The sequence below is a fragment of the Danio rerio genome, chromosome 17 (genome assembly GCF_049306965.1).
Source record: "Danio rerio strain Tuebingen ecotype United States chromosome 17, GRCz12tu, whole genome shotgun sequence".
NCBI classification, from domain to species: domain Eukaryota; kingdom Metazoa; phylum Chordata; class Actinopteri; order Cypriniformes; family Danionidae; genus Danio; species Danio rerio.
The window spans coordinates 30,917,778-30,940,317 of NC_133192.1; the positions used below are offsets into that span (position 1 = coordinate 30,917,778).

The 22,540-nt window shown below is 35.0% G+C and overlaps 1 protein-coding gene across 2 annotated transcripts in view; it reads right to left on the reverse strand.

Annotated features, from left to right (window-relative positions):
* Positions 1–22,540, reverse strand: part of ush2a (Usher syndrome 2A (autosomal recessive, mild)) — a 394,144-nt gene that overhangs the window by 88,092 nt on the left and 283,512 nt on the right. For both annotated transcript variants that reach the window (XM_009293147.5, XM_073928624.1), the window contains exons 53-55: positions 16,688–16,885; positions 14,204–14,358; positions 10,932–11,130 (exon numbers count right to left, since the gene is read on the reverse strand). In XM_009293147.5, coding sequence (XP_009291422.2) covers positions 10,932–11,130; positions 14,204–14,358; positions 16,688–16,885 — 552 coding nt within the window. The remainder of the gene's footprint in view (positions 1–10,931; positions 11,131–14,203; positions 14,359–16,687; positions 16,886–22,540) is intronic.

The following is a 22,540-nucleotide window of genomic DNA, read 5'->3' on the forward strand; positions in this document are numbered from 1 at the left end:
CATTTATTTGGTCTGCATTCATTACAATAACAAAGGGGACAGGATCTGTCTTTGTCACTAGGAGTGCTGTCATATGAAAGGACCACTCTCACAGTGTATGTGTGAGGCTACAAAGGGCAGCACAGAGATGTTTGAACACCATCACTTTCTGCTCACACACACATTCAGCACATTTCAGCCTTTGATGATATGGCCAGTTGTACATTCACATGCACTTTTCAAAATAACACACAGACACCAACAGCACACACACTCACATACACACAGGTGTAATGTATTTTATACTGTAAAAACAGCTTATTGTATGGCCTTACTCTAATCCTACTCCTCAACCCAATCTTTACAATAAACCTGTAGCTAATTTTGAATGTCAAAACCCCAATTATGTATGATTTTTTTAGCATTTGAATAATAAAGGCACAGGGCATGTCCTCACAAATAGCCTTAACATTGTAATACCTAAGTCATACTCATGCTTTACAAGTTTGTGTTAGCTTGTAAACCACATAAACTAGTAAACACATGTACAACCTTCTCAGTGAGCACGTCTTAACTTCCTAACTGTTCTTTTGTGTGTGAAGAACATTTTAATGCAGAAAAAGTTTAGCATTTTGAGTCCAGGGATATAAGGGCCTACTCACACTATGCTATCCGAACCATGCCCAGGCGCGTTTCCCGGATCGTTTGAGAAGTGTGAGTGCTCTGAATCTGAACGCGGTTCACTTGGGCTTTGGTGCCATACGCTTGTGTGTGAGTGCACGGGTCTGAGCCCGAAACTGAAAGCGAGACGTGACTTTTAAGGGACTGTTTCATATGAATTAATTAATCATTCTTACTGTTCAACGAACACAAACTGTCATAGTTTATTAAAGACGCAAACCCCACACTGCACAACAGCTGCACCTTCAGCAAACCTAATTTCTGCAGCACGAGAACTTTATGATTGTTTATGAGTGTCAAAAGTGGCTGATCTGTTCGGCGAAATATTAGACTGCGTGTCACTGCATATCAAAAGACTTAACTAAAAAATTCTACACTGTGCTGAGCGTGAGCGTTTACTAAACAGCGAATGTAATGTGAATGTGGGCCGTCAGGGTAGACGGAAGGGAAGACAAGCGTGCTTTGGCCCGGTTCAAGGCAACTGTACATAGTGTGAGTACGCTCTTAAATTAAACCACTTCTTGGAATTACATGTAAACTGTTTGTGTGTTTGAAAGTTCAGTACAACATTTAAGGCATGCTTTTGTATAGGCATTGGATAATGGGCAAATACCTGCAATCTGAGGAGTGCAAAGATTGTAAATCGTGTTGCATGATTTATTTCAATACTTGCAAGCCATAGAATTTGTGTCTACCCAGAAAACTCCAACAGAACAAATGCATATTCCGTTAGGAATTCCGTAAGGCACAATGTGTTTAGTAAATACTGGCAGTACTGTTTTAACAGCAAAATGACTGTTAGTAAATCTGATCCCAAGACTTTTCTCAATGACTAACATTTAGTTGACCTTTAGTGGGAGGTCCTTAAAAAGTCCATATAAATGAATAGTAATTTTTTGCCTGGACTTTTTAACTTGCATTTCTTTAAACCTTAAAATACTAGGTAAAATTATTGGTAAAACACTTGAGAACAATCGCTATAAAAAATTCCTTAATTTTACCATAGTGGACTGGGCTCTATTTTTACAGAAAAGAAGCTCAATCTGTAATCCAGTGACTCTCTAATGTGCTGTTTAAAGTAATGTCTTTGTTGCCGCAGAAAAAGCAGGCAGGAGGCTTGAGTGCTTTGGTGTGTGTTTATGTTTAATCATGTCAAGTGAGGGAGGGCTGGAAGTTTGGAGGTTTTAAGGAGCACAGAGGCGCGTCCCAGCTGGAGTCAGTGGAGAAACACAGACCAGTGGAGTCGGCACACGCCACAAAACACAGCTAGGATTTACCGGCTCCGCGCAGAGGGACATAAAAGTCTCAACGCAGCTTTAGAGCTTCTTCACAAAGGAAACCCTGAGCAAAGGCATTTTGCAGCCCCTGCCAGCGACTGAACGCCACCACCACCACCGCCACAGCCTCAAATCCCAGCCAGCGATCGCCTGTCTCCGCCTGCCATCACCTCCAGCCAAGACTTAAACACACCACACTGCCAGCCAGCCAAACCTGCCATCAGATCCCCTCCCTCCCTCATTCACTCACTCCAGCATCCACCACTGGTGGATTGGTTAGGTTTGCATCGTTGCTGCCAACTTCGTATTCTTCAGAGGAACAGAGAGATCTCACCGCTGCTGCTGGCTCAAATATCTCTGGTCGACAGTGAGTTGCAGAGGAGCTCTAGCTATTTGAAGGTCCACACTGATTTCAAGCTTACTGTGCCCTCAGTTAATATTAGATCCCTTGGTAAATATGAGCAAAGCAGGCTGTAAAAAAGGTGATTAATTTTTAACCTTTTAATATTTTGCCTAAAATATTAACAAAACATGCTTTGCTCTGATAGAGAACCAACAATTCCAAAAAAAGTGCAGTTTTATCAAAAAACTAACATCTTTGGTGGACAGGTTTAATACGTATGGGAATCTATTTTATCATATTTTAAAAATTGGAAAGAACAATCCTGCTGTTAAATAATCTGTATATCTCTTTGTATCCACTTCATGGTGTTTTTAGGTCTTTAATGTTATTCATTTTGATTAATGTTTTTAATTTTGTCTTTTAGTTCATTCTGCAAATATTTATTTATTTTATTTTTCTTTAATCTGTAATTGTTTTCTTTCTTTCTTTCTTTCTTTCTTTCTTTCTTTCTTTCTTTCTTCGTCACTGTTATTTCATGACATGCATGACTCTAGACTGTTTAATTATTGTATTTGACCTTAATTATTGTGTAAAGCTGCCTTGGGATGTTCAGGTCTTGGGGTGGAACTTGGGTTAAAAAAAAAAAGGGAAACTGTAATGTTTATTGTTGTATTGTATGACATTATTTAAATTAAACATTATTTTCCTTCAAAAATGATAAAAAAAAAACTCACATCTTTGTTATACATACACCCTACACATTTATATGACAAAACTATTTTAATTTTATTCTCATTTAAATTGTACTATTGTTTAATACAAGGAACAGGAAGATGTTCAAACATGATTTCCTATTACACATGACTATAATATGTATGAACACAATGGCCGCCTGTAGGCAGGATCATGAAAATTGAGACCATCTGTGTAAAAATAGTGTAAAAAAGACTACTTCAATATTTAAGTGTCTACATGCATGTGAATTACAAGTAAATTTGAGAGGAAAATTATTATCCCTTATGTGATGTATGTATTCTTTTTCAGTTTCAAATATTGAAATATACTGAACTAACAATAGTTATACATTAAATTGCCTAATTACCCTAACTTGCCTAGCTACACTAATTAACTGGGTTAAGCCTTTAACTTGTACTTAAGCTGAATACTAGTGTCTTGGAAAATATCTAGTAATATTATGTACTGTCATGGCAAAGATGCCACATCTTCTAAATGTGGTTTCTGCAGGGCAAATTTAAGAATTTATAAGGCCTTTTTAAGACTAGACCATTATGAAATAAATTTGAGATTTATACAAGGCTAAATGCTAAGGTTAAAAAAGTTGTTTGCTTGCAGTATCAGATTTGTTTTGTATCAGAAGTAATATGTTAAAACACGCAAAGTGTACTCTTTATGTTTTTTTTTTTTTTTTTACATAATTTCATGTAAAAAACGGACAAGTCTTAAAAAATAATAAAATAAATGTATGCACAGCTGTCTATCCAGGTCAGTATCATAACCAGGTAGCTATAAATACAAGTTTTTTTTTATGTTATTGTTCAGTTAACTAAACCATATAGAAAAATAGAGGTAATAAATAAATATTAAGAGTTATACTGGGGAGGCACGATGGCTCAGTTCTTAGCACTTTCACCTCACAGCAAGAAGGTCACTGGTTCGAGTAACAGCTGGACCAGTTGGCGTTTCTGTGAGGAGTTTGCATTTTCTCCCTGTGTTTGCATGGGTTTCTTCCGGTTTTCCCCAGAGTCAAAAGATATGTGCTATAGGTTAATTAAATTAACTAAATTGGATGTAGTGTATGAGTGTGTGTGAATGTGTGAGTGTATGGGTGTTTCCCAGTACTGTGATGCGGCTGGCTGCGTAAAACATATGCTCGAATAGTTAGTAGTTCATTCTGATGTGGCGACCCTAGATAAATAAGGGATTAAACTGAAGGAAAATGAATGAAAGAATGAATGAATGAATATATTATTGTAGTATATTGTGCAGCTTTATAGTGTATGCACATTGGAAAATTAGGACCTGTTTAAATTGATTCAAGACAACAAAACATTTCATTGAATTTTTAAACCTTTTTAAGACCCAGTGCAAACCCTGTTACAGCTTAATTTTGTGACACAACTGAAGAGTATTTTTTACATTTTGCAGGTTTTCTCCTCTGCTGATGACTTTCGCTAGTTAGTTTGAAATGGATTCACACACCTATCTGTCAAAGGTTTGCACTTCACTAAATTGGCTCAGTCACTTACCACAAAGAGTAAAACCAAAAAACAAAGAAGTTCCACTTCACAAAATGGCTCTAATAAAACAACAAAACACTGAACATGTCAATTTGTACCTTCAGGGCAGTAATTCTTCCAAAAAAAAGTAAAGTAAAAGTTCCAGCCAATCAAAAGCATTATAAAGCAACATGGACACGCGTGTCTATTTTATCCAAACACATGGCAAAAGGAAGTTGAAGTTGATAACATAATTTTCAGGAATCACAGGAGAATGGCAGTGGTAAGTTGGGTCTTGGTTTCAGAAAGTCTCCAAAACTACAAAATAGTTTGAAAGAATTGCAAGATAAAAGTCTCTTCTCTCATCCAAAAACAATCTCAGGCACCTTAAGTAATTTGTTTGTTAATAATCTGAGCAAAAGATCAGAAAATTAAACAATAAAGAAATGTTTTTGTAGCCTTCTTTGCATATATTGAACAAGAATGCCAGTATTACCGAAGTAGACTGTATATACGGGCAACACAGTGGCTCAGTAATTAGCACTGTCATCTAATAGCTAGAAGGATGCTGGTTCGAATCTCGACTGGGCCAGTTGGCATTTCTGTGTGGAGTTTGCATGTTCTCACCGTGTTCATGTGGGTTTTCTCTGGCTGCTCCGGTTTCCCCCACAGTCCAAAGACATTGAATAAACTAAATTGGCCATAGTGTATGAGTGTACATGTGAGTGTGTAGTCATCATGCTTTGGTAACCCCTGTTAAATAAAGCGACTAAGCCGAAGGAACATGAACGAACAGTGTATATACAAAGATGCTGTGTTTTCTCTGAATGTCACTGACATTCAAACTCAGAGCACTGCTGAATGAAGAGAGGTCTAAAGTCAATAACTGAAAACTACGCAGCGGGAGATTCCTCACAAAGAACAACAGCCGTGAGGTTGCAAACACTGGAAACCTGCTGTTTAAACATGGTCTGCTTCCAGTAGGAGTCTGCCCATGAGCTGTTTTAACTACTACATTCTCAAAACACACAAATCACACAGTGTGTTCAAATAAATGAGGCAGATTTTCTTCTGAATGTCAGATTTTTTTGCTCTGGCATTGTGAGATGTTAGCATTCTCAGTGTCAGTGAGTTCTCTGAGCAACAGCTCCCCATGTGTGATTCATTCAGATTAATCCTGACTGGAAAAAGAAGATCAGATGCTCCTCAAAACCATGTGCTGGTTTGATCAACATGTCAGTGACAGTGTCCACAGGCTGGAGCAGGAAACATTTACTTTTTATTGTCTTCCTTTGCATGAATTATGCAGAGACAGACACTTACACCTGAACAGCCACATTTATTATTATTATTATTATTATTATTATTATTATTATTATTATTATTATTATTATTATATTTGAATAAACAAGATTCATGATTTCCTCTACTAAAATTTTTTTGTTGCCATTTTTAATAATCAATTAACTGCAGTTGCATGTTTGTAAGAAGCCTTGAAATATTACATTACCGTTGTAGACACTGTTTCCAAAATATGATGAAAAAATGCTATAAATAATAACAACATCTTAATTAATTCACATAATTTAGTTATATTTCATAAAATTATAATTATATTAATAGAGGTACATGTAAATATTTGCTGAAGAAAGCCCCAAAATATAATAATAATGATATAAAAAATAAATAAATAAATAAATAATTAATTATTATCATTATTAATATAATTATTAATATTATCCTTGTTGTTTTTTGTTGTATATGATGATGAAGATGATGATAATGAGGATGATGTTATTTGTAATGCATAGTTTTAACTGAAATAAAAAAATTGAGTTGATTATTAATTAAAAATTATTAAAAAAACAACAGCCTCTAAACATTATAATATGGCTACAGCCTTTAATTATGCCCTAATAAATGTATAAATAAATGTAAAATACATAAAACCGAATGACAATATTAATTATGACTAATATTAATAACATTAACAATAACCTTAGGTAAGAAAAACTACATGGAGGTCAATGTAAACCTTCCTTGGACTGATATATTCTGTGAGCACTTCATCTCTGTATGTGTGCTGTCTGTTGAGCATCTGTCCATTGCCCTGTGCTGGTCTGTGGCGAGCCGGAGAGCGTCTCTCTCGTACCCTTGCGCTGGTGACGGATGGCGTGAGGCCAGAAACACTGCTCCTCTCCCAGGCAGATAAAAGAAGCCACACAAATCAGCGGCGGCCTCAGGAGTGATGGGCAGGCCGGCTGCTCATTGCGGGAATCAGGTGTAAATTCAGTCATTAGATTGCTTCCAGAAACAGCATGCATAAATAAAGGCAGGGCACGTGGAGGAGACACGGCGGATGCTCCACGCTCTTACTGCCGCTGCTGCTGCCGTCAGGGCCAGCATGAGGCGGCTGATCTCCACTGCTAAAGCCATTCATCACTCGCTCTCTGACTCCACGCTCCTGCATTCAGGGCTTTAACATCTCTTTTGTGCTCAAGTGTAACAGAACATTGACTGAGGTGGCTAAATAGGCTATATATGTTAGATAAAATGTTTACTGCAATGTTAATTGTCTTTTGAAGTGCAAAATATACTTTAAATGGCATTGAAGTTAAAAAGTCACATTTTGGATTGTTGACTGTAGAATGGAACAACAATAAATCTTAGAAAAGAGTATCTATGTGAGATACAAATCCTGAGGATATCTGGAATGGTATTACAATAGATGTTTGGGATAGTATAACCAAAATTGCAAGAACTGTAATCTGGAGATAAAGCTATATGATTTAATGACTTGTTTTAATTGTTTATATTTGGGATAATAAAAAATAAAATAATAAAATAAAATAATAAAATAATAAAATAAACAATATAAAATAAAATAAAATTAATTAAAGGTGATGCAGTGGCGCAGTAGGTAGTGCTGTTGCCTCACAGCAAGAAGGTCGCTGGCTTGAGTGTCAGCTAGGTCAGTTGGCGTTTCTGTGTGGAGTTTGCATGTTCTCCTTGCATTCGCGTGGGTTTCCTCTGGGTGCTCCAGTTTCCCCCACAGTCCAAAGACATGTGGTACAGGTAAATAGTGTAGGCTAAATTGTCCGTAGTGTATGAGTGTAAATAAGAGTGTATGGATGTTTCCCAGAGGTGGGTTGCAGCTGGAAGGGTATCTGCTGCATAAAACATATGCTGGATAAGTTGGCGGTTAATAAAGATTAATAAAGAGGATTGATAAAGGAACTAATAAAATTAAGGATTAATAAAAGGACTAAGCTGAAAAGAAAACGAATAAAAATAAAATAAAATAAAATAAAATAAAATAAAATAAAATAAAATAAAATAAAATAAAATAAAAAAAAAATAAAATAAAATAAATACAAATTAAATGTGTGCAAAGATAAATAAATATACAGATCGATAAAAAGATAGTAACAATAATATTAGCATGAAAAATTCACAGTATTGAAAATATAATAACAATTATGATGATGGTTATTATTATTATTATTAATATTATTTTATTATTATTATTTATAATACTTTGCAAAAGCTTGAGATGGAATGTTATTTTTTGTTTAACTGTCAAAAATATTTTTAAAAAAAACACATAATGCTGACAAAGTATGCATTTATCAAGCATTCAATACAAGCAGTTACATTATGAAGTATTATAGTGTAGCGTACAGTCCACAGATAAAATTACTTATTGATTTTATCACAGTCTGGGTTCAGTCGACAGGACGGTTTGCGACTCCTGGCTCCAAGAAGTCTGGATTTTCGTGACAGCTTACGTAATCAAGGGACACTGGACAGATAAGCCTAGATCTTCAAAGACATTCCTTTCTTACACACACACTCAACTCCCCCACACCCAAAGGACACTAGTCCAAAGAGAAATTGACTGAGAAATCAGGGACCAGCACAGAACTAAAATGTTATGTTTGCAAACTTCTCATTTCTGACTTTTCTTACCTGTGTAACCTCTCTTATAACCTGTATGCCTGTTCCCTTAAGGCCTTTTTAAAGCATAAATAATGTAAGGATATGAAAAATTATGCTGATGTACTTTTAAACCCCCCATGTCTGGTACTGATGGGTTTCTGCTGACATTTTACAACACATGATGCATAGAGCAAGATCATAACCCGCATTGCTTTATTCTTTAATTCTCTGTATTAAATGCCTGTCCGCATGCTTTGGGCGGACACTCAAATTTGCATACGAGCAGCCTCGAGACAAAGAAAGGATTCGCACTTAAACTTTCCACTGAAATCATTGGTCAGAATGCTGAACGGGTTGTCACGTGACCCGCAGGTATAACCAGACTTCTCCCCAAACATCCTGGAGAACGTCCGAACAAAGAACATCACAAAAAGGTGGCCACTCGGGCCATGCGGCTCTTCTAAGCCGCATGGACTTTTCCCGCCACGCTTTTCTTTATTTTTCCGGGAAAGTAAACTCAGTTTAAAGTTTGCGATCGTGTTCGTCCGAACTGCATTACAAACTCCACGCATCAAGGAGGACATCAAAAGGAGTTTTCATCACGACGGAAGAGAGACTCGCATAAGAGAGAGACCTCCAGACATGAAAGTCCAGGTGATTTTAGTTATGCGATTAAGCTGTGCCCCTTTTATCAAAAAAGGTGTTTTTGTTTTTATAATCTTGGTGGTCCTTAATGGTGCGTGTGGAACTGAAAGTTTTGTCCCTCTTTTATCTGAAATCTCTATTTCCTCGCTTTACTATTTCTCTTTGTTGTTACACATTCTATAGACCCGATATCTCCACGTGGTTTATCTTTGTTTTGTGTTTAATGTATGCTTGTGCGTTGTTCGTTGTCTGTCTGACTAGTCAATAAATCCCATTATAATCAAATGAATTGTATTGTTTGCCTCACGAGAAAATGTCACTGAAATGCAGATTCCCCTGCCTAGCTATTATAAGTTGTTTAAAAACTTTTGAATTATTAATCTACTTTGCACGAAGTAGCAATTAAATTCCCTTTTTCTAAATAAATAGATCATTACCGTGGCCACTCGGAAGAGCGGCGGCTCTGCTTGTGTTTGTTTGGTCAAATTAACAATAAATTGATCCGGATTAATAATATTAATGATTAATAATATAATAATAATTATATTATTATAATATTTATAATAATAATTATTATTAAATTATTAAATAATTATTAAATTATATAATAATTATTAATTATAATAATAATTATTAATGATTAATAATAATTCGTTATTGTTGATAATTAATATTCATAATCTGGGAATCCGCTCGATCGCGCGAGCATGATCATATACAATCATATGTTTGTTTGACCAAACTGACTGAAGCTTAAGCCAGAATATTAATAATTAAGAATAAACCGTTATTGTTGATTATTAATATTCATAAAAGGAGCTAATTTCTGTTACAATAGCAAATGTTTGTATTGTTTTAAAATGTATTTTAAAGTCGAATTTTCCCTAATTTTCAATGTCACTCAATTAATCAGGAATATGATTACTATTACTACTACTACTGCTTTTATTACTACTACTACTACTACTACTGAAACTATTAATTATGCTGCATACATTTTTTTATTCAAACCATAAGTGACAAAATTGCAGATTTTTCATTCAATAGAATGTTTGAAAGATCATTAGTTACAGTATTTAAACATTTCCCCCTTTTGGAACTATATGGAACTCTGCAACTTTTAATTAATGTAATTTGTATTATTTCCTCAAATATGGTATTATTATTGCTATTACTTCTTTAAATAATCCAATTGACCACAGTCTTTTAAAATTTACAGTAACACTTTATAATACCTACACACTATAAATAATTTATTAAGCATTAGCAAACAGTTAATTCATCATTTGTTGAGCATTAAGTCTAAGACATTAGTAAGCACTTTATACATTCAGGCATATAACAATCCTATTGTCATCTATAAGGGATTTATAAAGCATAAATAGTTCTCACTAGATTAGGTCACAAAACTGCATAAAGCTGTGGTTATGAAGCACTTATTAACATACATAGTAATCACTATTACATGCCTGAATAATAAGATATAAAAATGTTCATTTGAATAGTTTATTAATCCTTTACTAATTCATTCTGAATGATCAAAACAACCACTCTTAAATGCACATGGTTTGTAAATATTGTAATACTTTATTTAGTAATGAAAAATTAATCAGTATCATTAATCAAAGTATGAAAGTACAATTATTAGGCACATTATAAGTGTACTTGTAAGTCAAGAATACAGCATTTGTAGCTATATTTAAAGTGCTTACTAATGTCTTATGATGTATAATTAATGCTTAACAAACAATGAATGAAGTGTGTAACTTGAAGTGTGTTACCAAATATATTGTATATGAAGGGTTACCAAATATACTGTATATGTGATACCTGTGACATTGTAAGTCATCACGCCCTCCGTATGTGTATGTATGACTCCAACACCAGTCTGATTGATGCGATACTCCTTGATGACACCATTGGCTTTATCTGGAGGGTCCCAGCTGACTCTCAGGGCCCCAGGCCCCAACGCTCTCACCACAGGAACGCCGATTCCCTCTGGCTCACCCTGGACAGTCACTGCCACAACCTGCGCACACACCAAAAAGAATTACAGAGCAATTTGCCCTAATGGAGGCTTGGATATCCTGCTCTAATAGAATGTCACTAGTGGTTTCAACTCTTGTCTTTAGGAGTGGCAGACTATTAGGAAAGGGCCGCGAGAGGTGGTTAAGGTGTTTTCTTTTTTTCGGCTACGTGTGGACTGGCCCAGCGCTGGCCTGATGTGCTTGTGAGCCTGCAGAGTGTCCACAAAGATTAAATCAGGTTCCTCATTCCCACCGACAGAGCCGGCTGAGCAGGGTCCCGCTGAGCGACAACAGGGTGCCCCGTGGTAATTGCTCCCCTTGTATTGGGTCGCACAATAATTGCAACTGTTTGGGCAATGCTTGCAGGTGTACAAGTTAATCCTGGTCCACTTAAAAACGATCGTACGAAGGGGAAGAAGAAAGAAGTAGTGGATCATTGGTGGCCAATTGGTGTGCCAGGGAAGACGCCGGAGGTGTGTGGGGGAAAAAAAAAAAAAAAAAAAAAAGAAATGGGCCTAGCGCTGTTCTAGGAGGTTCTTTTCACTTTGCCTCCAGCAGATCTAGGTGGTTATTGATAATCGGGTTCTAAATTAGACATAAAAAGAGAAGATAGACAGGTTAATTTGCTCTTTCATCAGCCGAACTGCTGACAGCTATTACAAGGAGACAACAATTATGGCAGGAAGTCAGCTGTTGCTCTGCTTCCATTAGCTTGCCATTAGACATATCCTGTTTATTTGACACTAACAACATGATGCAGGGATGAAAGGCATTCCTATACACGTGTTTTGTAGCTCTTCAGCAAAGTGCTTATTAATACTTATAGGGTAAAACTGTAACAAATCTATCAAATCTATCAAATCTAACAAATCTAACAAATCTATCTATCTATCTATCTATCTATCTATCTATCTATCTATCTATCTATCTATCTATCTATCTATCTATCTATCTATCTATCTATCTATCTATCTATCCAGAATCTTATATTTTCATTGTTTTTCTATGTAAATGCGGTTGATAAATGTGTGTGACTCATGTCTTCTGCAGCTCCTTATACATGAGCACTGCATTTTTTAGACGGCATGTGAAAACATGTCACTCATTACTGTCAGTTCCAGAGCAGTGGACCAATCAGAAGAACTGATTCGGCATTGCGACCTTATGAGTAGCAAGTTTACATGTCAATGAACCATGACGGAACTATCTCTGACTTGGGGTTTTCAGAAACAAAGATGAGTTCCTTGTGAATGGCTGCTCAGTTGTTGCACTGATGTTTTTTTCAGCCTAACAGTGACTGCACTTCTGGACCGACTGTATTTGCCGTTGGAGAGCAAGAACTGAACCATGAGCTCCATACCATGATTGTTCAGGACAGATACATGCACCGGTTAACTGACAATCTTACAGTTTTTCTCAGTGGCTTTGGTGCATTTCTCACAACACTATTTACATTTGCACAACAGTTAATGCATTTCTCAAAACAGTTAGTACAAACTGCAAAACCTAGTTGATAACTTGCAAAAGCATATCACTTGCTCAAAAGAGTTCATTCCTCAAAAGCAAGTATTGATGTCAATGAAAGTGTCAGTGTCATCAAGATGAAAAGTCCTGAAACCATTGTTTATGAACAAGATAGTCATATGGCTTTGTCATATTTTCATTATGACAGATTCTGTAAGTTTTTTACAATGCAATAAAGTCAGATTTTGGTGACACTTCCTGAAAATGCTCAAGACAGCACTATATACTATTTGCACAGCCGTTTGAAAACTACAGTAAAGTTAGACATCACTGCATTTAGTGAGGCATCTGAGTAGACAGACACTGAATATGTATGTTTCACATTTTTTCTTGCATGTGCTCTTTACAATCGTAATTTATTCACAGCATTGAGCAAATGAATAAATCCACCCTTATTTACAACAAACATAAGCTTTTTTTTGGGTAGAGCTGTGCACAACTGTGCACAATACTGCAGTACATATTGGAACTGAACCTACAACATACATACAGTATGTCTGTAAATCATTTATAAAGTTGTTCAATTTAAAAGACAATATCAGAAAAAAAGATATAAAAATGTTTGTAAAATTTGCTTGACAAATTTTGACAACTAGTTCAACATTTTTGTATGTAATGACTTAAGTAATGAAATGAGGACTATTAGATTTATATGAAATGACTAGTCAGCATTCACAATGACGATGTTATAAACAGCAGAGAGTTGTATGAAAGCAATTGATGCATGTCCAAAAGCATTTGCAATTTGTTGGAAGAAATGAGAAACTGCTACTATGATGTGCTTAAACTTAATTGTTTTGAGAAATGCATTAACTGTTGTGCAAATGTAAATAGTGTTGTGAGAAAAGCACCAATGTAACTGAGAAAAACTGTAAAAGATAGCACAAGTGTGTCTATTTGGCCAATCAATGTCTAATGGAAACCTGTTTGGAAAGAGTTGATATTTAGGCGATAAATACAAATCTTGATATCCAACACAATAGAATTTCTGTATGCTGCTGCTGTCACTTTCAGACAAAATGCACTGGATTTAATATAGTGAGACATTTGATTTTTTTTGCTCAAATGTTTATGTTCCGTTAAGACACAACTGTGTGTTTAATTTGACAACACTTTATCTGTTCAAGTCTGATAAATGAAGGTCTCTTTGTCCATGCATATACAACTATTAAATACTGTCCTGTGTTTTCGTCCACTTGAATGTGTAAATTGATAAGTATGCATAGAATTATTATAAATAATAAATGATTAATTAATGTTTTACTAAATAAATAAATACATCTGAAAGTGAAACTGCTGGGACAGATTAACATAACGGTGGGTCATAATAAGCCATAATAGCACATAAATATCCTTCAACCAAATTGAATGGGATGAGTGTCACTAAGTGAGTGGCAGGAGAAGAGGACAGCTGGTACTGGTGTATTAACACTGCATAAAAAAACGCTATTATACAGTTTAAAATATCTCAGTACCCAAATGCATTTAAATTGCAATTTTTCTGACAATAATAGAGTATTACAATTAGAGTTTCATAAGAAAGAGACTTACTTTTGTACTGTCTGTGCAGCCAGCAGAAGTACAGGCTCTGAGCTGGTAAATGTACTCTTGAAAAGGCCGGATTCCTCCTGCATCTGTAAAGCTGTGATCAGTGCCTCTGTAGCGCTCCTGTCCATCACGCAGGATAACATAGTGACTTATCTCACCTATCACAGTACACAAAAACATGTTGAGTCAAAGAAGTGTCTGTTTCCAGTCAGTGCAGTTGGTAAAACCGACAAACTAACTTTCAAATCACAACAGATTGGCTGGCAGGCCGTTTGATTAGCACACAGAGTGAAGTCCTAATGAGCAATCAGCATGTTTCTTTACATATTAAGTGGCACAGAAGTTCCCTAAAATGAAGCTTGTTATTCTCACTTAGTGTTTATGCGCATGTGAATTTCACTCTTCATAAATTATTCTGCCCTATGCAGATTACGCTTAATAACAGGCAGGTCTTCAGAGGAGCGATGATAAAACAATCAGCTAGTTCCACTCTGTCTGAGTCATATCATTACAGCCGGAAGAAAAAGCCTGCCTTCTAGTTTGTTGGGGGGAAATGTGAGTAAATCTTCTGAGAGTCACGACTTCAGGCGTGGATTACCCAAACTGATTCACTCTGTGATTAATCATTTACATAACCAAACCTTCTACTGAATAAACACAATATTACCATGAGAAACCACATCGCTAACTGAGGCATGTGTCTTGATTTGATCTGATTTGACGGGAAAAGGAAATCAACATTCATAGGATTATTTATTCCAAAACTTCAGACATAACATTTTCAAGGTGTCTCTACCTACTGTTCCTGGGAAATTCCAACTGATCACAAATTACATTGTTTTTGTAGTAGGTGTGGTTCACGTTACTATGAAAAGTGCGATGTGCATGATATTTACTTGAAAGCAATAACATCTTGTAAAAAGTATGATATCAAACCTTAAATAGTCCCTAGTTTTTGCTGTCTACTGTACATGTGCCTATATTTGAAAAAGAAGAAAATGTAAAGATATTTAGTGTGTATCTATTCAAAATTAAATTATCTGTATAATCATACATAATATACATTCCTTAAAAATTAGGATACTGAACTGGTCTAATCCCGATTAAAAATTATACGTATTATTACAATACATAATATTTTAAGAAAACATTATAAAAATATTAGGATAATAGATTTCAGTCTATAGAGTTTCAGTTTTATTAAGATTCCAAGATCAATCAATCTCAGAAATGAATTTGATTATCATTTTAAAATATGATCAATTATATATAAAAATATATTTTATATATAAACCCACCGGCCACTTTATTAGGTACACCTTATTAGTACCGGGTTGGACCGCCTTTTGCGTTTAAAACTGCCTAAATCCATTTGAGTACAGTGAATTCATTGTCATGTTCAAGAAATTAGTTTGAAATGATTCATGCTTTATGACATGGTGCATGGACCACTATTAGCATGATCCATTGATAGAAGGCAGGATGGTTCCATTGTTTCTGATTGTTTATGCCAAATTTTGTCCCTACCATCCGAATGTCGCAGCAGAAATCGAGACTCATCAGACCAGACCACGTTTTTCCAATCTTCTATTGTCCAATTTTGGTGAGCCTGTGTTAATTGTAGCTTCAATTTCCTGTTCTTGGCTGACAGAAGTGGCAGCCAGTGTGGTCTTCTGCTGCTGATGCCCATCCGCCTCAAGGTTGGATGTGTTGTGCATTCAGAGATGCTCTTCTTCATATCTTTGTTGTAACGAGTGGTTATTTGAGTTACTGTTGCCTTTCCATGAGCTGGAACCAGTCTGGCCATTATCCTCTGACTTCTGGCATAAACAAGGCATTTGCGCCCACAGAACTGCCGCTCATTGGATATTTGCTCTTTTTCAAACCATTCTCTGTAAACTTAAAACATGGTTGTGTGTGAAAATCCCAGCAGATCAACAGTTTCTGAAATACTCAGACCAGCCCATCTGACACCCACCACCATACCACGTTCAAAATCACTTAAATCACCGTTCAGCCCCATTTTGATGCTTGGTTTGTGTCTACATGCCGAAATACATTAAAGTTGCTTCCCTGTGATTGGCTGATTAGAAATTAGTTAACATTAAATATTTCCAAAATGATGTTTAACAGAGCAAGAAAATTTTCACAGGATGCCTGATAATGTTTTTTCTACTGGAAAAAAATCTTATTTGTTTTATTTCGGCTAGAATAAAAGCAGTTTTTAGTTTTTAAACACCATTTTAAGAAAAAAATTATCAGCCCCTTTAAGCTAAATTTTTTTCTCGATAATCTACAGAACAATTCATTGTTATACAATAACTTGCCTAATTACCCTAACCTGGCTAGTTAAAATCTGCTGTAAAAACATAAATTGGGGAAAAAATAAACAAGCGGTCTAATAATTCAGGGGGGCTGATAATTCTGACCTTAACATTTGGAGGTAATCATATATTTGGAAGTAATTATATATTTGGAGGTCATTACCATTGGGTTTGATTGGGGCAGACCATTCCAGCTGGATGATGTCATCACGCAGACCCACATGACTCCAGTTCGGAGGAGACACACTGTAGGGCACATCTTCATCTGTCCTGACACGAGTCCAGACACTGAACCCACGGCCAAAACTGTTCCACACACCAACCCTATACTCATAACTGCTGTACGGCTCCAGCTCAGTGTCTGAAACACAGTCACAAAAACAACTAGTCTCTAAAGCATCCCAGGCTTCAAATTAAAACAAAAGTACAGTTTAAAGGGCAGCAGGAGACCTGCGCTTACTGTAATGCTCTTTGTTATCAGAAATACAGTGGTTTGTTGTAAACGCATGTGCAGGAAGTTATGAGTGTAAATCTTTGTGATGGGTTTCATCAGACAGACAGAAGCACTTCTAAAAGTGACAGGATGATAAAATATCCTTCCCAGAGGACACTGTTTCATAGCAGATCAACGAAGGTAACCAAGAAAACTTATTTATTTATTTTTTAAAATAAATTAGAGCTATAAAAAAGGGTGTCCATTTGAACAGTCAATTCACAAATTTTCCTTCAAATAAATTACAGATTAAAATAGTAATTAGATTTTTTACAAATGTGCAAAAAAGTGCAAAAAGTTTTTTTTTTTTTTTTTTTTTACAAATTTTTAAAAACCTTAAATTATAATATTATATATTATAACATAATACATTAATCATCATACAAAAACATCTTAAGGTCTGAATGTGATAGAAGTTACCACCTGTAATTTTAAGTTTTCCAACAAGGATAAAAGGTAGAGTACATTAATTTTACCTATAAGTATCTGATTGGACGGTGACAGTACGTGTTTCATAAAAAATTGAAGGAGATTTTAAATGAGGGACAAAAAAGGAGGGACTTGCTTTGGTAAAAAAAACAAAAAAATTATTTATTTATTGTACTGAGGTAACATTTAATTACTACATTTTAATTACATGCTGAACTTAAAATCCGCAAAACCCCAAAAAGGGCTCAAGGGTGTTTGCTCCACAAAGTCAGGAGGAAGTGGACTGGTTTGGCATTTGTGTGGCTGGCAAATCAGCGCTTGTGGAGCATTTGTCCGAGAGCACTCAGTGTCATCTTTCTCCGGGGTGCGGGTATGGGGGCGTGAGAAACATCTGGAGGAGTGCAGGGCCACGACAGGTTTATACGCTTCTGCCCAGATGGTGGCACAGCGCTGACTAGAATCACTCTCCTCGTGCCAGCCAGCCCCTCAACTCCTGCATTAGTCTTGATTAAACAGACGTAACTAACCAAATAAATAACACCTCAGATGAGCTCCAGCCAGAGCGAGGGGCCAGCGCTCCCTCTCAAAGGATGAGACAAGGGGGCGCTCTAAAAGCCAGGCTCAACTGGAATCAAAACGAAAGTTTTAGGCCTTAATATCATGCTAGTTCTAAAGTTGGCATGAATCAGATGTTAAGTTTGTACTTTTTCCCCTATAGTGACATTCATCCAATTGAAATGGTTTCTAGGGCACAGTAGCAGACTGCGAAATGAGACAGATTCAGTTCCACATGAGATTATTAATTAGTAAACGATATAAATATTACGAACGTAAACATTAGGCGAGCAAGTTACATTGTAACCACATGTCCTAACAACACTCTTCGTGATGAGATACACAGTGATAAGCAAACTGGCTGTTTGCACAAGACGAAACACAACAGAAATTTAAATAAAGGCAATCAGAAGCTCAGAATATGCACTCACTCATAAAAAGGTAAGGTTTATAATCTAATTAATACATAATAAACCTCTTTAACATGAATACATTTACAGGCTGAATCAATCATATGTTTTTAGTTTTAAAGTTTAATTTGCAATTTGTTTATTTTATCTTCAAAATCTGAGGTGAACTATCTGCTGCTGCTTTCATTATATGGCCTGATTTCATCATTTGGCATTCGATTGGACCGTTGGAAGATTTAAATGCCAGTTTGCACTCAGTTGTGGAGCATTACTTTCCACCGGATTCATTGTTGCCCACTTTGAAGACATTAAGAATGTTTTCCGATGATGATGACGAGAACAAGGAGCTATATTTTACAGATGAATCGTATCATATTTACTCGCACCACTGCCTTCTGTGAAGGCAGGGCAGAAACTAAACCCTGTCCAAAAGACATTCCATGTAACAAGAAGTGAAGAAAAATCATTTTGATAGGGTGGGAATGTTATGGTATTTGGTTAAACATTATGCAGGCTAATTAATTTTTACAAAAATGAAGTATAAACAGAACATATAAAAATAAGTACTTTAAGATAAAATAAGTAAAAAGAAGTACTTTTGAGACTAAAAAGTCTCAAATTCAAAATTTACAGTTTCTAACTTCCACTAATAACTCAGCCAGGGCATTTTGGCCTAAAATCTAAATCTCGATTAATTGAACATTTTAACAGGATTACGATTAATGAACAATTATTTTATTTTTACATATATATATATATATATATATATATATATATATATATATATATATATATATATATATATATATATATATATATATATATGTATGTATGTATGTATGTATGTATGTATGTATGTATGTATATATATATATATATATATATATATATATGTATATATGTATATATATATATATATATATATATATATATATATATATATATATATATATATATATATATATATATATATATACATACATATATATGTATACATATATATACATATATATATATATATATATATATATATATATATATATATATATATATATATATATATATATATATATATATTGCCTTCATGCTTCACTGACAGTTTTTGTTCAATAAATACAGTATGCTCACATATTACAAGTGTTCATCACACTATCTGTGATTATTTATTGAACGTCAGTGTTGAACAACTGAAATTAAAACACACATTGCCTAAAACCAACAGTCACTTTTTTCCTATAAAAAAGTAAAAAAACAAAAAAACTTGCATTTTTGGATAAAAAAAAATATTTATTTTCAGTGCTTTTTATATTAAAAGTAGAAAAATAAGCAGTATCTCTTCTAAATAAAAGACCTCTTGCATATCCTGTAAATGGAAAATATGCCGTCTCAAGGCATCTCTGGCGCAGTTTACAATCATCATCAATTTAGTGCAATGTAAAGTCAAGAATGGGTCCATCATCTTACTTGACCAGAGATCATGTGGGTGCATAGTGGCAGCAAAAGAATAAATCAGCCTCTAAAGACTTTAAAGGCTGATATATACATATGCATCGAGTGATCAGCGTGACCCACGATGCTTGCCTTGCACGTAGCTGTGCAAGACCAATCTGACCAATCAAATATTCTATAGAATCTGAAGCTTCACGCCTCCTACAAAACATGGCTGAAATGGTCACACTGCAAAAAAATGTTTGTTTTACTTGTCTTACTTGTCTTATTTGTAATCTAACTATTCAACAATTCTCAAATGAATATCATTCAATTTGATATTAAAATTAATCTGCAAATGTGGTGAGCAAAATAACTCTGTGTTAAAATGATAAACAAGATTAATTTGCTTACCCCATTGGCAGATTATTTTATGTTTTAGCATTTTATTTTTGCAGATCTAGAAAACGCTTGATTTAAGACTTTTTAGACATTTGGACTGGAAACAAGACAATGAGGGTTCAACTAACCCTTGCACATATATATTTAATGGAGCAAGGAGATTTTCAAACTAGCTCCTATAATATTTTTTCTTCTACAGAAAGTTTGTTTATTTGTTTTATTTTGTCTGGAAAAAGCAGTTTATATATGTATGTAAAAGTATGTTATATGTACAGTGTATATATATATATATATATATATATATATATATATATATATATATATATATATATATATATATGTAATCGACACGGCGTTGAACTAAATTCTTCCACATTTATTAGTCATAACAATGCAGGAAGCTAAGAATGCTGAAAAAAAGCCAGAATGCTGAAATTCATCCCTCTATACGACAAGCTGAGTGGTGCAAAATGCATTGACCATACACACAAAAAGATACAGTACACTTTAACTCAATGGCTCTGATCAGTCGAGGGTTAAAAAGGAGGAAAGGCTACTTGATATGTACCACCCTATATTTAAGTTTCAGCTAAAATTATATCAGACATTGAACAAAGCTGTGCATTTCAAGGCACTTCAGTGGACCTTTAATGATGAGCTGGAAATAGCAGATTTATGACTCAAAGCAATTAATAGACACTAAAGCATCTGTTCATGTGAACATATGACATGTACAGATGTTTTAGAGTGTGAGAAACGCCTGAAATGACTACCACTTTCTTGTGTGTGTGTGTGAGCTGTACAATTTGATGCCTTTACATAAAAAACATGTTGGTCGTATACCCTTTGGTTTATTAGATATATGTGATAGTATTTTTCGCAGGGCTGTTCCCTTTGCCTTATACTGAGTGACCTCCTTTGACCCCATTTCTCTCAACATTGGCTTTGCGTAGTAATAAGGGACACAAATATTCATACATTTATAATTTGTTAATTAATTAAAGTAAAAAAAGAAATCCAGTGTACACACATATACTTGACTAAGGGTGATTTCACACTTAGGTCAATTGCCTGGACCGTACCAAAGTTCGATTGTCCCCTCTTGCCACCTTCTTGGTTGGTTTGTGTTCACATTGTCTTTTTTTCTTCTGAACCCCGGTACATTTGCGTCATCGAGCTGCTGTTGTGTGTACGGCTGTACGGCAAAATGAAAAGACGTACGCAAATCGTGATTGTTCTGCTTTTACTGAAGCTTTTGATTTTGGACATACAGAAAGCGACTCGCATCCATCTGCCGCAAAAAAATATCATAAATATTACAAACGTTCAGAACATAACACGATGTCTGCAGAAGCTGTTTATAGAGGAGACAAGCAGACATTATCACTGTTATTGCCCTGGCTCAGTCCTGCTCGTCACTAAAGTACAGTATGTGATACACACACATCCACGCATGAATGCACACACACACATACACACATGAATGAACGTTGTGAAAACGATTGTTTGTTGTACAGTTGGCGGTTCACTTCCGTTATTTGGTACAATTGCATTCATACCAGTAATGAACCTGACCAGAGTTTGTGTGAACTGTACCCCAGACCACCTCTTTCAGGCAGGCTCGGGTACGATTCGTGGATGAGCACCCGAGTTCAGGAGACACGTTCACACTAGCTAAACGTATCATACTCTGACGTCAAACCCGAGTGCGGACCAAAAGTGCTAGTGTGAAAGCACCCTTAATGTACTTGTTAAAAATATTCACAATTTCTGATACCATAATATAAAGTAATTATTTTTAAAAATCTTATTATTTTATATATTTTTTTAATTTAGATTTGTTAATAACAAAAATGATTTTTGTTTAAGTAATAAGTATTAGTGTTATTACAAATGACAGTTTATCAATAATATGAAAAAGCCAATTGTAAACACAATAACTTATATCACACAGTCTACAATTTTACATCATAAATTTGTCCTTTTCGTTCCAATTATTTATAAAAAGCAGATTTGTAAATATATATATTTTTTAAACAGTTGGAAGTTACTCTGTTATTCCAATTCATTTTACTTATTGAAACACATCGATAGAATTTATTAATATTTTGATTGAGCTTTAATACAGGGTTTCTGCAGGTTTCATCAAGTCAAAGACTTTTTAAGACCCTTTTAAGACCATTATGAATGAAATCTAAGTCTTATACAAGATAAACACTAATGATTATTTGTTATGGCCTGGTTTGCCACAAAAACAAAACAAAGCAATTGTAATTATTTCTTAACGACAAGAAAATTG